Source organism: Pogona vitticeps, chromosome 3 (assembly GCF_051106095.1).
Source record: "Pogona vitticeps strain Pit_001003342236 chromosome 3, PviZW2.1, whole genome shotgun sequence".
NCBI lineage: Eukaryota > Metazoa > Chordata > Lepidosauria > Squamata > Agamidae > Pogona > Pogona vitticeps.
The window spans coordinates 175936602-175951972 of NC_135785.1; the positions used below are offsets into that span (position 1 = coordinate 175936602).

At 42.0% G+C, this 15371-nt stretch overlaps 1 protein-coding gene across 2 annotated transcripts; it reads left to right on the top strand.

The window, feature by feature from the left end:
• Positions 1 to 27: 27 nt before the first annotated feature.
• On the top strand, positions 28 to 15148 carry LOC110080695 (regucalcin). Of its 2 annotated transcripts, none has more exons than XR_013543517.1 (7): positions 28 to 158; positions 4946 to 5111; positions 6963 to 7145; positions 10572 to 10787; positions 11790 to 11927; positions 13258 to 13453; positions 14974 to 15148. XR_013543517.1 is itself a non-coding variant. In XM_020796820.3 (7 exons), exons 1-7 carry the CDS (start codon positions 45 to 47, stop codon positions 15022 to 15024), a joined length of 1023 nt encoding a protein of 340 aa, XP_020652479.1. In that variant the 5' UTR covers positions 29 to 44; the 3' UTR covers positions 15025 to 15148. The 2 variants fall into 2 exon arrangements, 1 of the variants encoding a protein (XP_020652479.1); XM_020796820.3 differs by having other exon boundaries at positions 29 to 158; positions 13299 to 13453.
• The last annotated feature ends 223 nt before the right edge of the window (positions 15149 to 15371 follow it).

Consider the following 15371-nt stretch of genomic DNA (forward strand, 5'->3'; position numbering starts at 1 on the left):
TCACAGGAAGCAGCTGCCACACGCTACAGCTACATTTATTTTAAATGTGGGCTGGGCACTTAAAAGTTACAGCAGGGTATATTAGGTTGTGTAACCTACTTAGAGAAATCATTCACGTTGCCTTCAGTCGGGAGCGTAGCACAGCCAGATATTGTACGGTAAGATAAATATGGCTTTCAGATTAACAATTCAGAAAAGGAACATCCTCATTCAGACAGCCTTTTGCAATCTACAGTCTTCCAAGTGTATTGAATTGCAACTTCCATTACCATAGATTATTGGCCATGCTGGCTGGGGATAATGGGCATGGTACTCCAATTTAAGTGAAATTTTCTGTCAGAAAAACTTTTCTTCTTTTAAATGATGACATCTGGTTCTGAGGATTATGCTGCTGGAGATTTTTATTTCTCCAGTTCTCATCACTATGTACCTGTGTTGCTTTTTAAAAAAACACAACATATTGCCTTGATTTGTATTGATGCAAGATCTACTCAAATGGGTTATGATAGCATGTTGATTCCTATTGTTCTGTGCTTTTGTGAGTGTATCTCATGAGGTTATGTTTCTTTGTGGATGATTCTAATTCCACCAATCATCCCTCCATTCCCCTGATCCTCGGTGCCACTCTCTCACCTGTTTTGCATCCACACAACAACCACTTGCCTATTCCTATTTCCTGCATTCCCTCTTCCAGTTCCTGACAGGAGATAGGCATCAGTCAGAAGGAGCAATACTTTCACCTGCCAAGCAAGGTCCTGTAATATGATAGCACTTCTCTTTTTTTTTCTTTTGTAATAAATATCACACCAAGGCATATAGGTACATTCAACGAGAAAGGGACCCAGTATTCCAGAAAAGGGAAATGCCCTGTTTTCAGTTTTTCACTGGATGAATGGAAAAATCCAAAGTGTCATACTATTACCCGTGCAAAGTTAGTGCCTGTGTATTATTAGCAGATGGTGGGTGGTAATACTGAAGACATTGCTTGCAACAAAACATACCAACAAGCTGCTATACTGCAAAATCAGGTAAACTGGGGGGGGGGGGAATTAAAGGGAGAGGATTGTGATACAGTAAGATAGGTAGATAGGGTAGAAACAGGAAGGTTTGAGGACAACGTGATAAAGAAAGTGTGACGTGAATGGGTGAACAAGGGGAGCAGGAAACTTGGCTGAGTTAGGGATGAGAAGAGAGAGAAAAGGGGAAGACAATAAGGGCTAGGAGCAAGATGTTGGAGGCAATCCAAGATGCATATAGACAGTGTGTGCTGGGACAGTGTGGTTCACCCAGCAAGAAATAACAGTTATCAGCTCCGATGGGGGTTGTGGGTTTTTCTGGCTGTTTGGCCATGTTCTGGAGGTTTTTCTTCCTAACGTTTCACCAGCCTCTGTGGCTGTCATCTTCAGAGGACAGGAGTCAGAACTCTGTTTGTGTTCTCCTGTAGTGTGTGGGATTGTTGAGTATTTGTAGCTGTGGGATCAGGGTTTTTGTTCTTTTCAGGATGTTCTTTTTGTTCTTTTTCATGGATGCAAAAAAGGTGAGAGTGGCACTGAGGCTCAGGGGAATGGAGGGATGATCAGCGGAACTAGAATCATCCACAAGGCTGAAAAGACAACCATCGGATCCCGGCCGTGAAAGCCTTCGAAAACAAATTATCAGCTCCCCTTGTGTCACATGCTCCACTTTGTCTATTTGGCTACCCGGCATGGCAGGTGACTCTGTTAAGAGAACTAGGGAGAGGACAGGTCTATCTTTTCTCCTACACTACAACAGATTCAAAGAGAAGTCTTTATGTGGTAGCAACACAACATCTGGGTGAATGATGAATAATATCTTCCTGTGCAGTACAGCAACTTCCTGCCTGTGTGGAAGCATTGAATGTTCTTCTTGGCAGAGTATGAAATGTGTGGCTTATAGCCTTTAGCTATGTGGCAAAAAAAAAGATTCATGAACCTCCAGAGCAGAATTAGCTTAAACAATAAACCACCACTTATTGTTTGTTCTCCTCAACTGGCATTTACTGTCTCAATAAAATTCTGAGACACTGGTAAGAGAAAAAAAATTAAAAGTTCCCTTTGCTCTCAGTCTTGAATCAATCAAAGAGAAACAGCATTCTGTAGAAAAATATTGACTGGTTACACAACCAGAGCTTAAATGACTGAATAGTTTCTTGACTGAATCACTACATGGCTAACAGTATTCTGACAGAGCACTGATCACATATTGATTCTAACTGTCTGACTAAAAAAAGAGCAGGATAATAACTCTTGAGGAGAGAGTCACGTCTCTTCAAAATCTGAGTCAGAGAGGGGACAATTGGTTGCTGCTGAATTGATTGGCAGGAAATTGCAGGAAATGTCCCTCCCAATCAAAACCTCATAAAGGCAGCATACAAATGTTGCAAATAATTCCAATGGTTCTCTTCTGAAGACTGGTGGAAAATCTGTGTCAGCCTTAACAACGACAACAAACAAAAACAACCATCTTAGAACTGCAGAGCTGGAAGGGACCCTGTGGATCATCAAGTCCAGCCCCTGTCAAGGAGGCACAGTGGGGAATTGAACCCCCAACCTCTGGCTTCACAGCCAGATACCAAACTATTCAGCTACATAATGAATATCTGTAACGCTGATTTCCTTGTTTGTTTGTTTGTTTATTCCTTTGATACCCACCAGTTAATGTTGTTCCTATGGAATATGTTAATGTATTCGTGAAGGCTTTCACGGCCGGGATCTAATGGTTGTTGTGGGTTTTTCGGGCTCTTTGTGCTGTCCTCTGAAGATGCCGGCCACAGAGACTGGCGAAACGTTAGGAAGAACAACCTTCAGATCATGTTAATCTTTCGCAAGGATGGTGTTACAGAATGGGTTATTATGAAAATTTGGGATTAAGGCACACCTTTGAATTCAATTAATAGACTATTAATGTAAAATGCAATTAATAGTCTTCCTACTGTGGATAAAATCACTGATTATGCGTTGGTAATAATTTATTAATACAAGCAGTCTATTTGATCCAGTCAACTTGCACATATAACTTTATTTTACATAACATTCAGTGTGTGTACAGATGACAACATGGCAAAGGTATCAAAAAAGGTATTGTTTTGATTTCAATAGTAATTGAGCAAGGAGTATCATGAACCTTAGGTTTCTTTCATTATGCAATTTTGCAAATTCCTTCCTTCCTTCCTTCCTCCCTCCCTCCCTCCCTCATATGGCACTCAGAGATTCTCTGTGAATGTCCCAATATTTTCCCCCAGACCTTTCAATCCCCTAACCAGCATGACTGCTAAACAATGCAGTCCAAAATTAATGCTTTTAATTGGGGTGCATGAGCGAAGAGAAGGGATTGAATTCTTCCACAGAATAATGGCAGAAGGAAAGAAAACTTAGTCAGCCTTCCATTCTGCCCAGAGTACTAGGGAATCTGAATTCCCATCAGAGCTTGCCTAAGGCAAGAAGCCTCTGTGTGATGACATTTCCATTTAGGGGGAATGGGAACTAAAGACCATGTAGAAATATTTTCAGACAGAAAACATTGTAGATTTTCCTGTTGCAGGAGGAGTTCCACTCAGTCCTAAGGAATCTGATGCCCAAAGGATGAATCTCAAATGCATATTGTTTTTTTTTCTCCAATGGAACTGGGCCACAGCCACCCACACACTCCAGCACTTATATGTTCTCCAGCTTGTTTTGTGTATTTCTTATTTTTTTAAGTGTTACTTTCATCTGATGGTTGTTGTGGGTTTTTCGGGCTCTTTAGCTTTGTTCTGAAGGTTGCTCTTCCTAACGTTTCACCAGTCTCTGTGGCCGGCATCTTCAGAGGACAGCACTCTGTGGTCTGGGAACTAAAGACCATGTAGAAATACTTTCAGACAGAAAGCACTGTAGATTTTCCTCTTGCAGGAGGAGTTCCATTTTTGTAGAGAACTGTTAAGACAGGCCACAGAGACTGGCGAAACGTTAGGAAGAACAACCTTCAGAACATGGCCAAAGAGCCCGAAAAACCCACAACAACCATTAGATCCTGGCTGTGAAAGCCTTTGCAAATACATTACCTTCATCCTTCAATCATTAAAGACTGTTGTCTTTCATTAATGAATAGGTTTGTGACCGTCACAAGCTCAGACTGATCAATCAGCACGATGCAAAGCTTTAATCCCAGAAAATGAATGTCACCAGTGATGGTGGCAAGGGCTAGCCAATCAGGGTTCTGCATGACCAGCTTCTGTAACAAAGCTGACAGTTGTTTCGGGCACTTGATCTGAGGCAAAAGAGTAGACAGGTATGAAACAGAGTGAGAAAATGGTTCACCAGTATTTTACTGAATGATCTAGAATGGCATTTGATATAGATCAGGTCAGAAAACCACCACTTTACAGAGATGCTTTGTGGATGTAGGAAGGGGGAGATGTACGGATTGGTGGTAAGGGACTTCAGGTATTGATCCGTGGGTAACAATTTCCAGGAGTGAAGGTAGCATGTTAGCTTCTTACAGGAAAAACAGCAAAAGAGTCTTGTGGTGCTTAAAAACTAATATATATGTATATTTAGTTTTAGATTCTCTCCCCCCCATTAATAATAATAAAATAATAATTTTAGAACTGCAGAGCTGGAAGGGACCTTAAGGATAATCAAGACCAGCCCCTGTCAAGGAGGTCCAGTGGGGGAATCAAACTCCCTGATATCTAAACCACAGCAGTGCATTAGATTTAATATATTTCATATTGTAAATAATAGTGATTTATAAATAAGGAAGACCATTCCCAGACAAATCTTCCTCATCTTTAATCAGCATCAACTTGAGATGTTGCCACTCCCTTTGACATTTTTGTAGAGAACGGTTTCCCAAACCAGTTCTGAGGGATAATGTAATTCTGTTGTTCCATCTAAATTAAGACAGGCATTGTGCTGATTTGTTCTGTTTTTCTTTTCTTTTGTAGACCATGTCTTCTATTCGGATTGAGACTGTTGTGAAAGAGAAGAACAGGATGGGAGAGTGCCCTGTATGGGAAGAAAGGCAGAATTGCCTGGTTTTCGTTGACATCAATTCACAGAAAGTTTGCCGCTGGGACTCAAACAGCAAGGAAGTTCAGTGTGTGCCTCTGGGTAGGAAAGACGCTTTTTCTTGAAACTGTAACCTTTAGAAGCAAGGACTTTCTTTGGACTATTCTGCACAATTGCTTCAGTCTTTTAAGAAAACATTAAAGGGGAAGAAAACCTCAGATGTGGTTGTTGAGAGATTGTATTTGGTTAATATAGTATTTTATAGGGTGGAGTCATGCACTAATGTGTTTATCATTTACTATGTTTAAGTACATTAATATTCAGCCTTCCCCCCCCCCCAGAAAATTCAAGATGGTGCACATGGGCCCCTCCTTACATTTCTATGTACACTGTAACCATTGCATGAGGGCAGCATGGGAATGCATGATTAACTTAAGGTCACCCAGGAGTTCTCCTGACTCACTGGGTTCTAGGACCTTTAGCTCCTACTCCCAATAATCTAACTTTAAGATGAGATACTCTTATCTATAAGCTTTAATCAAAACATCCAGTTGACCGCATGGCTACAAATTGCTTCTAGAATGTGATAGGGAGGACCAATCCCATGCTGCTCCCAACTATAAAAGTTTCTCTGATTTGTTTGAAACCCGCATGAGATCTCTCAGCATTTACATCCAGCCTACTAAATCTCTTTCTTCAATATGTGTTTCCTTTAGGTACTCCTTCATTCCTGTGCTATCTTCAAATATGTTGCCCATTGCTACTGAGTGAATTTTAAGATGTTGTTTATGGAATGAATTTTATGATGTTGTTTATGGCACTGTGTATTAAGGGGAAAAAAAGATAAACTGGTGCAGAGTGGTATCTATTTGAATTAACGAGACAAATTGCCCCATGGATACAATTCTTGGATGCCCTACCTAATAATGTGGCAGAAAAAGATGTCCCCTTTTCAGAAAATGACACTTGCAGGGGAATGCAACTTTAAAGCCCACAAATGTGGGAATGAGAAAAGAAAGACAGATCCAGTGAGAACTTCTTAATTTTGCAAGGTGGCTGCATGTTACGAGCAGGCTGGCTGGGAGATTCTAGGAATCATGGTTCAACAGAAAAATCAAAGTAGCTGATGTGAAAATAAACATCTGGGTAAGATGAATCCTATGGAAGATCACCAACATGTTGCAACCAAGTTTTCAAACAAGTATGTGTTTGAGCCTGTCTCATCAGCATGTTGGCAGAACAAAAGAGGGTGGTGTGGGGAAACAAGGAGGAGATGTTGTGAATGACACTTTATTGACTACAAATTTGTTTTAGGTGTGAGCTTTTGTGGATCCGTAGCACTCACTCACATTGAAACAAATTTGTTAGTCTTTAAATTGCCACCCTATCTTGTTAAAAAGAAGGTTGACTTTTCAGCTCTACATGCAGTCACTCTTCCTTCCTTCCTTCCTTCCTTCCTTCCTTCCTTCCTTCCTTCCTTCCTTCCTTCCTTCCTTCTGGGGGACTTCTCCAGTCCTCAGTTTTCACAGCAACTACAGCTGGAGACCTGTAAGTCTCTAAAGATCACCCTGTTTGAAACACTGTAGTAATCCCAAGAAGGTATTATTCAACCCAGACTATTGCAATCTAACAGAGTAATTTGGTGAAGCTCTGGCTATTATTTAGTTATGTGGAAAATGGCACTTTGGGAAGTACAAATAAAGGGGAATGAGGCTGGAATTAAGTAATGAGAAATAAACCATACCTAGCCAGTGTCTTATTGCTAATCCAAACTAGAGCAGATCTATTGGCTCAATGGGCTTTCCATAAGTGTTGACTTATCATTCAGCACAGTTTCAGTCTACCCTTGGCTGGGATTGGCAATAGGATGCTGGTCTTTATTGTGAATCTCAAGCATTTCTCCATAAAAAGTGCTTGGTCTTTGAAGCTTGCTTATTCTTTCCCCATCTGCAGAGGCCCGTGTTGGCTCGGTGGCCCTTCGCAAGAGTGGAGGATATGTGGTCACTGTAGGAACCAGGTTTGCTTTCTTGAACTGGGGAGATCCGTCACTTACCACTATTGCTGAACTGGAATCAGATAAACCAAACAATAGATTCAACGATGGAAAGGTGGACCCAATGGGGAGGTATTTTGCAGGTATATCTGTATTAGATACATATCTCATATATGTCCAGTTCTAGTGTGGGGCATCTGCTGATGGAACTGCTTCTGTACAATTCAGCATTAGATGAGGAATTTAATCCCTGCTTCCAATGCAATCATCCACACAAACCCAAAACCTTCTGTGAGGGGTTGGGGACCCCTGAAATGATTTGAGTGAGGAACTAATGTGGTGGTGGGAGGATAAGCAAATGCAGTTCCATTGTGCTGTACCAGGGTCATGCCCACTCTTGGCTTGCATGTTAAACAGAATTACACCCAAGTGTGCAGATATACTTTCCAGTTCCTATAAACACCGAACAATCTGATTTAACCAAACTGGGATACTGTAAAACAAAACAAAACAAGCAAAAAACTGGGATATAGATTGACCTGAGACCCATGAGCATGTTGCTCAACAAAAAGTATGGTTGTATCTATTCTGAAGAAAACCTGAGAACTTAAAACTTGTTCATTATCTTGTGGTGCTTGGGTCAGTCCTAATAACCATACTGATATACCATAGTTTTTGTTTATGTAGAGTAAAATCTTACTGTTTCAGTGATAAATACAGATGAAATTACTTTCAAATAACTGTAACTTTTATAACTGTGTCTGTATTTTAATATTAGCCTCCACCTTATTTTTTTTTTAGTAAAGTCTGACTTCTAATAAGAGGCTTTTATGTATTAAAAAGAGACAGGAGCCACGAGACAATGAAGCTAAGACAACTTTCCTGCTTGTCTCCCTCCTACAAATGAGAATGGCTAAACTAATCTAGGCAGAGACATGTACTGTCACACCCTAAACCCAGATCCCTAGCTTTTATTTCTTTTAAGAGTCAATCTGTATGTTGTATCATTAGAAGATGAAATCACATTATTGGTGTGAGTCCAGGTTTGGAAACAAAGTCCATCTTTACATCCTAAAAACAATAGCAAGGGAAGTTAATTTTCTAACTAGGAAAGGCATCAAGATTCCTACTGTAACACTTACAGAAACTTACAGCACTTTTACCCAACTGTTTTAATTTGTTTTGATCAGCCTTGGGTCCCAGTCCTGCGGGAAAGGTGAGTTATACATCAAATAAATAAATATGCTTGCTCATAAACAATAAAACAGTTTACTAAAACATCATAAAATATAGCTGGTGGAAACAAATTCTGTATACATGTTTTTTTAAACTACCGTATTTTTCGCTCCATAAGACGCACCTTTCCACAAGATGCACCAAATTTTTAGGAGAAGAAAACAGGAAAAAACTAATTTGTTTTCTTCTCCTAAAAATTGGTGAGCCTTATGGAGAGGTCCATCGTATGTAACACACCCTAGGACCCTTTGGAGGCTCACCCTGCCCCCCGGGGGTCAGAGGGGGCGACATCGCCAGTTTCTGGGACTCTGCTGAAGCTTCCCAAGCCTCAAAAGAGTCTGAGAAGCTGGTGATACCCCCCCTCTGGCCCAGCGGGGGGGGGGCAGGGTGAGTCTCTAAAGGATCCTAGGGTGTGTTCCAGGACCCTTTAGAGACTCACCCTGCCCCCCCAGGGGTCAGAGGGGGCAAAATCACCACCTTCTGGGACTCTTCAGAGGCTTCCCAAGCCTCAAGACTCCCAAAAACTGGCGATTTTGCCAGTGCTGGCCCCATGCAGGGGTGGGAGGAGCGTGCCAAGGATCCTGGGAGGCTCCCTCGGACCCGTGCCATGCTCCCTCCCACCCACCCCACGGGGCCAGGGGGGGTAAAATTGCCAGGTTCTGAGAGTGTTTGGAGGCTTATCAAGCTTCCAAACACTCCCAGAACCTGGTGATTTCGCCAGCGCTGGTCCCGTGGGGGGGTGGGAGGAGCGTCGCAAGGGTCTGAGTGAGCTTTCAAGGACCCTTGCGACGCTCCCCCCACCTGGAAGCTGCCGATTTTGCCGGCGCTGGTCCCGTGGGGGGTGGGGGAGCCTTGCAAGGGTCCTGGAAGTCTCACCCGGACCCTTGTGACGCTCCCCCCCCCCCACAGGGCAAGCAGCAACGAAATCGTGCCTTTGTTCCATTAGACGCACGGATTTTCTGCCCCACATTTTGGGAGGGAAAAAGTGCGTCTTATGGAGCAAAAAATACGGTACAAAGCCATGTAATAAGTGTGTAAGTTTCTAAATTCTTCAACCAATAACTCCAAAAATGGCAGAAACCAATGAAGCAGTACATGCCTGTTTTAACTGCTAGTGAGGATGAAAAGATTTTCTGATTAAAGAATAACAAAGAAAAAGTTAAAAGATAACAGTTACTAAGGCCAAATAGCATTTTCAGACTACGTGGGGCTGAAACTGCAAATATGAGGTTGTTTGCCCTGGTCCAAATACCTCTTCCCACCATAATTACCTCCCGACAATCTGCTGAAAAGGTTAATTTGGTTAAAAAGAAACAATCAGGGTAAGGGTTAGATTGAAGGATCTAAGTTCTCTCCCACATAGCTTGATGGAAAGCATCTTTTAACGATCTTTTTTAAAATGATGGTTTCATTTTTATAACAGTCTTCTCCAACCTGGTGCCTTCATGATGTTTTAGATTCCAGTTCTCATCAGCCTGAATGCAAATGTTCGAGGGTGATAGGAGGCAAAGTCAAATATATCTGATGGACCCCTGGTTTACAGAACAGGCTAGAAATATAAAAGGCTGCATAATATATAACGAGAAAGCAGGCTGTGCCTTGTGGTGGGAGGATTAGCGTGGCTTCTGGCAATAGGAGTCTTGCTTAACAGGAGAATCGTTCAAGGAGATCAGCAGGAATGGAGATAGAAATAATCTGGTAGATGTGGAATACAACATCAACAGCTTTAATTATACCGTAGTTCCTCACTATAGGCTTTTGAGAAGAATAGGCCATTGTGGGATAAAGCTGATTTGTTGGGTTGGGGAAATCTTCATGTGAATGTTGTGCCCTGTAATGGACAGCTCCAGGTTAAGGAAGGGTGGATTAGACAGGCCTTTGACGTGATCCATCAGGAATGTAGTGATAAATTTGGAAGTGCGGGGTGCTCATCTTCACAGTTGCCATAGCCATCCCACTTCAGAAGAGTCTGAAAATACTGCATTGGTTCATATCAACACAGGAAGGACAGGGTGTTTTTTTTGTAAAGTTATTGCATCTTGAATTGCCTATTCAAAACCAAAACAACCTCAACTATGTTGCACTATTGCATGGTTGCAGCAATTTACTGTTTTTCCCCTCACTGCCAGCTATTGTGAAGATTACCACAAACTTCAGAGGGAACAAGGCAGTCTCAGAGAAATGGCAGATGATGCTATGGTCTCTGCTACTCATATTCTCCTGGGGCTTTAACCCCTGCCGCCTACACCGCCCTGCCACTGGTGCTGTTATGCTGTGAAGCAGCCTACAGTTCTGAAATACTGATTAATGTTTTTCTGCCATCTATGCTGTAGGTACCATGGCTGAAGAGACAGCCCCCGGAGTGAGAGCAAGGCGCCAAGGTGCTCTTTATACTCTGTTTCCTGATTGTTCTGTTCTGACGCAGTTAGAGGAGGTGGACATCTCAAATGGCCTGGCCTGGTCGCTGGATCACAGAACCTTCTTCTACATTGACAGCCTAGCATATGCTGTGCATGCCTTCGATTATGATATACACACAGGAAAAATCGGTACACAATCTTTCTTCAAATTATTTCAATAGCAGGTAAATGAACACATTGTGGAGAAGATTAATAGCCAACCTTGCAGAGCCTTCTTCTTTTTTCCCTTCCATCACATGACATATTGATGTGTGTGACATAGTGGGCTTTGCTTTCATCGTTAATACAACAATGCAGTTATTGTTTGAGCAAGCAAAGAAAAGAACATGGTGGCAAGAATCGACTTGTTCTGAGTAGGCAAGGCGTCAAGCTGTGAAATTTTGATTGTATAGAGTGTTAAAATAATTAAAGGAGGAGGTGGAAAAAGCATCCCTAAGACTGAAAGTGCTTTTAAAATTGAGCCTTGAACAATAATTTACTGAAATCATTGCAAAGCAATTAGCTAGTAAGCAGTGCAGATAAATAAAGCTTGTAGAATCAGACAAGCTAATGTCACCAGGAAGATTGTACACCCTGACACTCAGATGAATTTTATTGTCATTAGACATGATTGCTTGATTCCATTCTGGACTTAACCCTCTTTGGGATAAATGCCAGCTGTGATGAAGACAGGCTTCTGAAATTTTCCTAAGAGGTCTAGAAAGTGCTCTAGGGCTCTTGGGGAGACGTTCAGGCATCAGATTCCCTGACCTAGGAAAGGTGTTGTCAGATAGCTTATGTTTCTTTGTAAAGCATAAGACCATACCAACTCAAGACACTACTTCACATACTGGCTACAAAACCTTTGGCTACATCTCCTTTCATTTCAAATTATTATTACTAGTTCAAATTATAAGATTTGAACTGGTAAGGAAAGACTTACAACAACATTCTCCTTTTAAGATTGCCACATTTCCCCCCCCCCCCCTCGCTAAGGATAGCATGACAGGCATATATACTGTACGGTGCATTTCCTATGACACAGAGATCCATTAATTGGGAATACTGGTGAATGGGGTGGGCCTGGTGCTGGGTGGATGGGGATATTGCCTTGTTTGAGTTAAACCACTAGTCCATCCATTCTGTATACAGATCGCTGCAGCTGCAGACCTGTGTATAAGCTGGAGAAAGAGGAAGCAATGCCTGATGGGATGTGTATTGACACAGAAGGGAAGCTCTGGGTGGCCTGCATTGATGGCGGACGAGTGATCCGTATTGACCCTGAAACAGGTAAAAAGATGAATGAAGATGCTGCCTTAGCTGAGCCTGTTTGGCATTTTACAAACTGAAGCATTTTTATCAACTTTACTGTCGACTCTTCAAACATTTGCAAACATCTTGAAATCCCTGAAAATACTTGGCCCTGTGATGCTCACCAAAAGAACAAACACTCTTAAATCTCAGCACTAAATCTGGGGTTGTTGTTTAACCTAAGAACAGGGATATCTTTTTCTGGATTACCCTTATGACCAATCTAAGCAAACAGCCAGTATTCCCTGATCAAGCACTGCCACAGCTAAGGGCTGACCTAATACTGCTCTTTTTACAAGGAGAAAGAATGCTTCTAGTGGAACACACATAAAACATTGGTCTTGACGCCAACCAGTGGTATATGTAGGTATATCTTGATGGTGGGGCCCTCACCACTCTGGTCCATGCACTTGTAATCTCAAGACCAGACCACTGTAATGTGCTCTACGTGGGGCTACTTTTGAGATTTATGTGGAAGCTTCAAATGGTGCAGAATGCGGCAGTCAGATTACTTAGTGGAATGAGAAAATTCCAGCATATCTCTCCCATTCGGGCTGCTTTGCATTGGCTGACCATTCGTTTCCGCATTGACTTCAAAGTGTTAATGATGACATACAAAGCCTTGATACCTGGTAGAACGCCTTCTCCCACCTAGATCTACTCGAGTCACTCGCAAATAGCCAGGAAAGATGGCTGAGGGGCCTGACGCCGAGAGAAGCCCGGAAAGAAAAGACAAGAAACCAGGCCTTCTTGGCGGTGGCCCCTCGACTTTGGAACAGCTTGCCGCCAGAGATCTGCCTGGCACCCTCGCTGGGTGTTTTCAAGAGCCAATTAAAAACCTGGCTCTTTAGGTAGGCCTTCCCTCCTGCCAATACAGTACTTGATTTTATTTTTTTGGTTTTTGTTGTTTATCTTCCCATCTTGATTTTATTATTATTGTAGATTTTAATTGTTGTTTTTAAATCCGTTTTGTGCACAATATATTGTGAGCCATCCTGAGTAGACTCCTGTCTAGAAGGGTGGGATAAAAATCCAATAATAAACAAACAAACAAATAAGGAAGGTCTTAGGAGTGCTGTGTCTAAACAGACAAAGGAATAAAAAAACCCACCCAACTTCAGTTAACACGTAAAAGTCAAGAAGTGTTCAAGCGTGTTCCTTATAATACAGTCATAAACCTTTATTTTATTTAAATCTAACTAACTCTATGTGATCATATAGTGTATGATCATGTGTATGCCCTTCTGAGGAGAGATGTGGGGAGAGGTGGCAGCTGTATAAGCAATTTATTGATTGCATTTCCCCCCAGAAAACTTGTGGGTGTGTGACTGATCAACAACTTTCACACAGGGAAGAGACTTCAAACTGTAAAGATGCCAGCTTCCAGGATCACATCCTGCTGTTTTGGAGGAAAAGATTATTCAGAAATGTATGTCACATCTGCCACTGATGGATTGGGCAAGGTGGCATTAACTAAGGAACCTAATGCTGGAGAGATTTTCAAGGTAAGCAGGCCTTAGGTGCTTTTAAAAAATGACTGCAAGCAATGCAAAATGGTGGAGTCAAAATTTCTTCCTCTTGGGACAGATATGAACACTCTGTAGCCTGAGTTTTCTTAATTTCTTAGCTATTTTAGTTTAAGCTTTAAAGCATTCGAGTCAGGCATCGATAATCTGCAACCCTAAATTTTAGTTAGTAATTCGTTCTTTCATGTCTTTGGACTGCAGTTCCCGTAATCCTCTAAGAATTTTGGGAATTGCAGCGCACATCAAGTTACTGGTGTGACTTAAGTCCAACTTGACAGCAAGTCCCGTGACTCGAGTCCCCATCTCTGCTATTGGGTGGCACATAAGTAATTGTTTAAAGAGAGGAAAGACATGCACACACACACACACACACACACACCAGTGCCACACTTCATAACACAAGATTCCTGAACTCACCTGTTAGAATGTCTACAAAGTTTTACCTCTTTTGAAATTCTTTGTTTTCTTTCCTATTAAACTGGTGGAGAATGGTTGACATTCTCATAGAATGAATCCAGTTAGCCTGCTGGGCAAAAGGAAGTGGAGAAACAGAGTCCTTACTCCCACTGCCCACATTTGCGGACCCTACAAATTAGCCCCGGAGGAAATTAAGCACTAGGAAAAAAAATAAGGTTTTCTTTTGCTTGGGGATAACTTGTGGATGGAACATGAGGAGGGGCTGCCTCTTTCCCAAATCATGGGGGGTGGGTGGGGGAGGCACCCCCTGCTCCAGTCATGAGCTACTGTTGCTTCCATCTCTAGTTTATTAAAAAGCACCAGAACTCTATGTTTTTAAAATAGTCTATTTATGTCATCAAGTGCAGTGTGATGTCATCTTATCTCCAGCAATAATTAGACTTAATTTCTAAGAGTCTCTGTATTGGAGAGGCAGCCTCCTCACTCTTTGGTGCTGTTATGAGAAAGACAGACATTCAGCTAAAAAGGCTTGGCAGTTCATCGGTATCCAGCCTGAGGCTGAGGCGAGCCTCTTGAAGCAGCTGGCAGAGGAATCAAGGTGTTGCTTTGTCCTCCAAGAGCCTCTTGCTGTAATACATTCCTGGACAATACATGCGTGTCAGCCAAATATGCAGAATAAATATGGGTGTGCCAAGGTACGGATCAGCATAGGCAGTGAAACAATCAGATACACCACACACGGCACGGCAGCCAAATTATTAAATCACCTCTTGGTGATGGATTGCTCCCCTACCTCCCAGTTTAACCCTCTCTTTTAAAAAGGCATAGATGTGACACCAAAGATGTGATAGCCTCGTACGTTACCCATGAGGTTGTAGCCTAGTTTAGGGAGCCCAAGGCAGGTTCTGTGGCACATACCTTCTGTCCTTCACCACAGGAGAAGAGCTGGGAGATATGGGAGAAAGGACTGGGAGGCTTCCACCATGATTCCCTTGTTTCTGCCACCTGACGCCATCACCTCATTCTGTCTAATGGTAGGCCCAGCCCAAAAGACGTATGACTTGTTTTTTATTCTTTAACAGATAACTGGACTGGGAGTAAAAGGAGTCCCACAGCAGTACTTCACTGGTTAAATGCTCATTCCTTTTACTTGGCCGATGGAACCCACTGAAATACCATGAGGGACAAGAAAAAAAGAGTGAATAGCAAAGTGATGTCCTTAATCTGAAGACTACATAAATTGCCTTTATATAGCAATGTTTGTTTACTTGTTTTTTTTTTTGTGTGTGTATAGCTTGCAGTACGTTTTAGCTAACAGGGCATGTGACTATTTACCATGTTTCCCTGAAAATAAGACAGGGTGTTATATTAATGTTTGCTCCAAAAATGCATTAGGGCTTATTTTCAGGGGATTTTTTTTTCATGTACAACAATCTACGTTTATTCAGATACAGTCATGTCATCTTCTTCTGGTTGCTGC

What these genes read in the sequence shown, in the direction of transcription:
- LOC110080695 (XM_020796820.3), top strand. Translation starts at nt 45, where the DNA reads ATGTGGGCTGGGCACTTAAAAGTTACAGCAGGGTATATTAGGTTGTGT. An exon ending in GCACAGCCAGATATTGTACG is followed by an intron (nt 159 to 4,945) that starts GTAAGATAAATA and finishes TTTCTTTTGTAG; the next exon opens with ACCATGTCTTCTATTCGGAT. An exon ending in ATGCTGGAGAGATTTTCAAG is followed by an intron (nt 13,454 to 14,973) that starts GTAAGCAGGCCT and finishes ATTCTTTAACAG; the next exon opens with ATAACTGGACTGGGAGTAAA.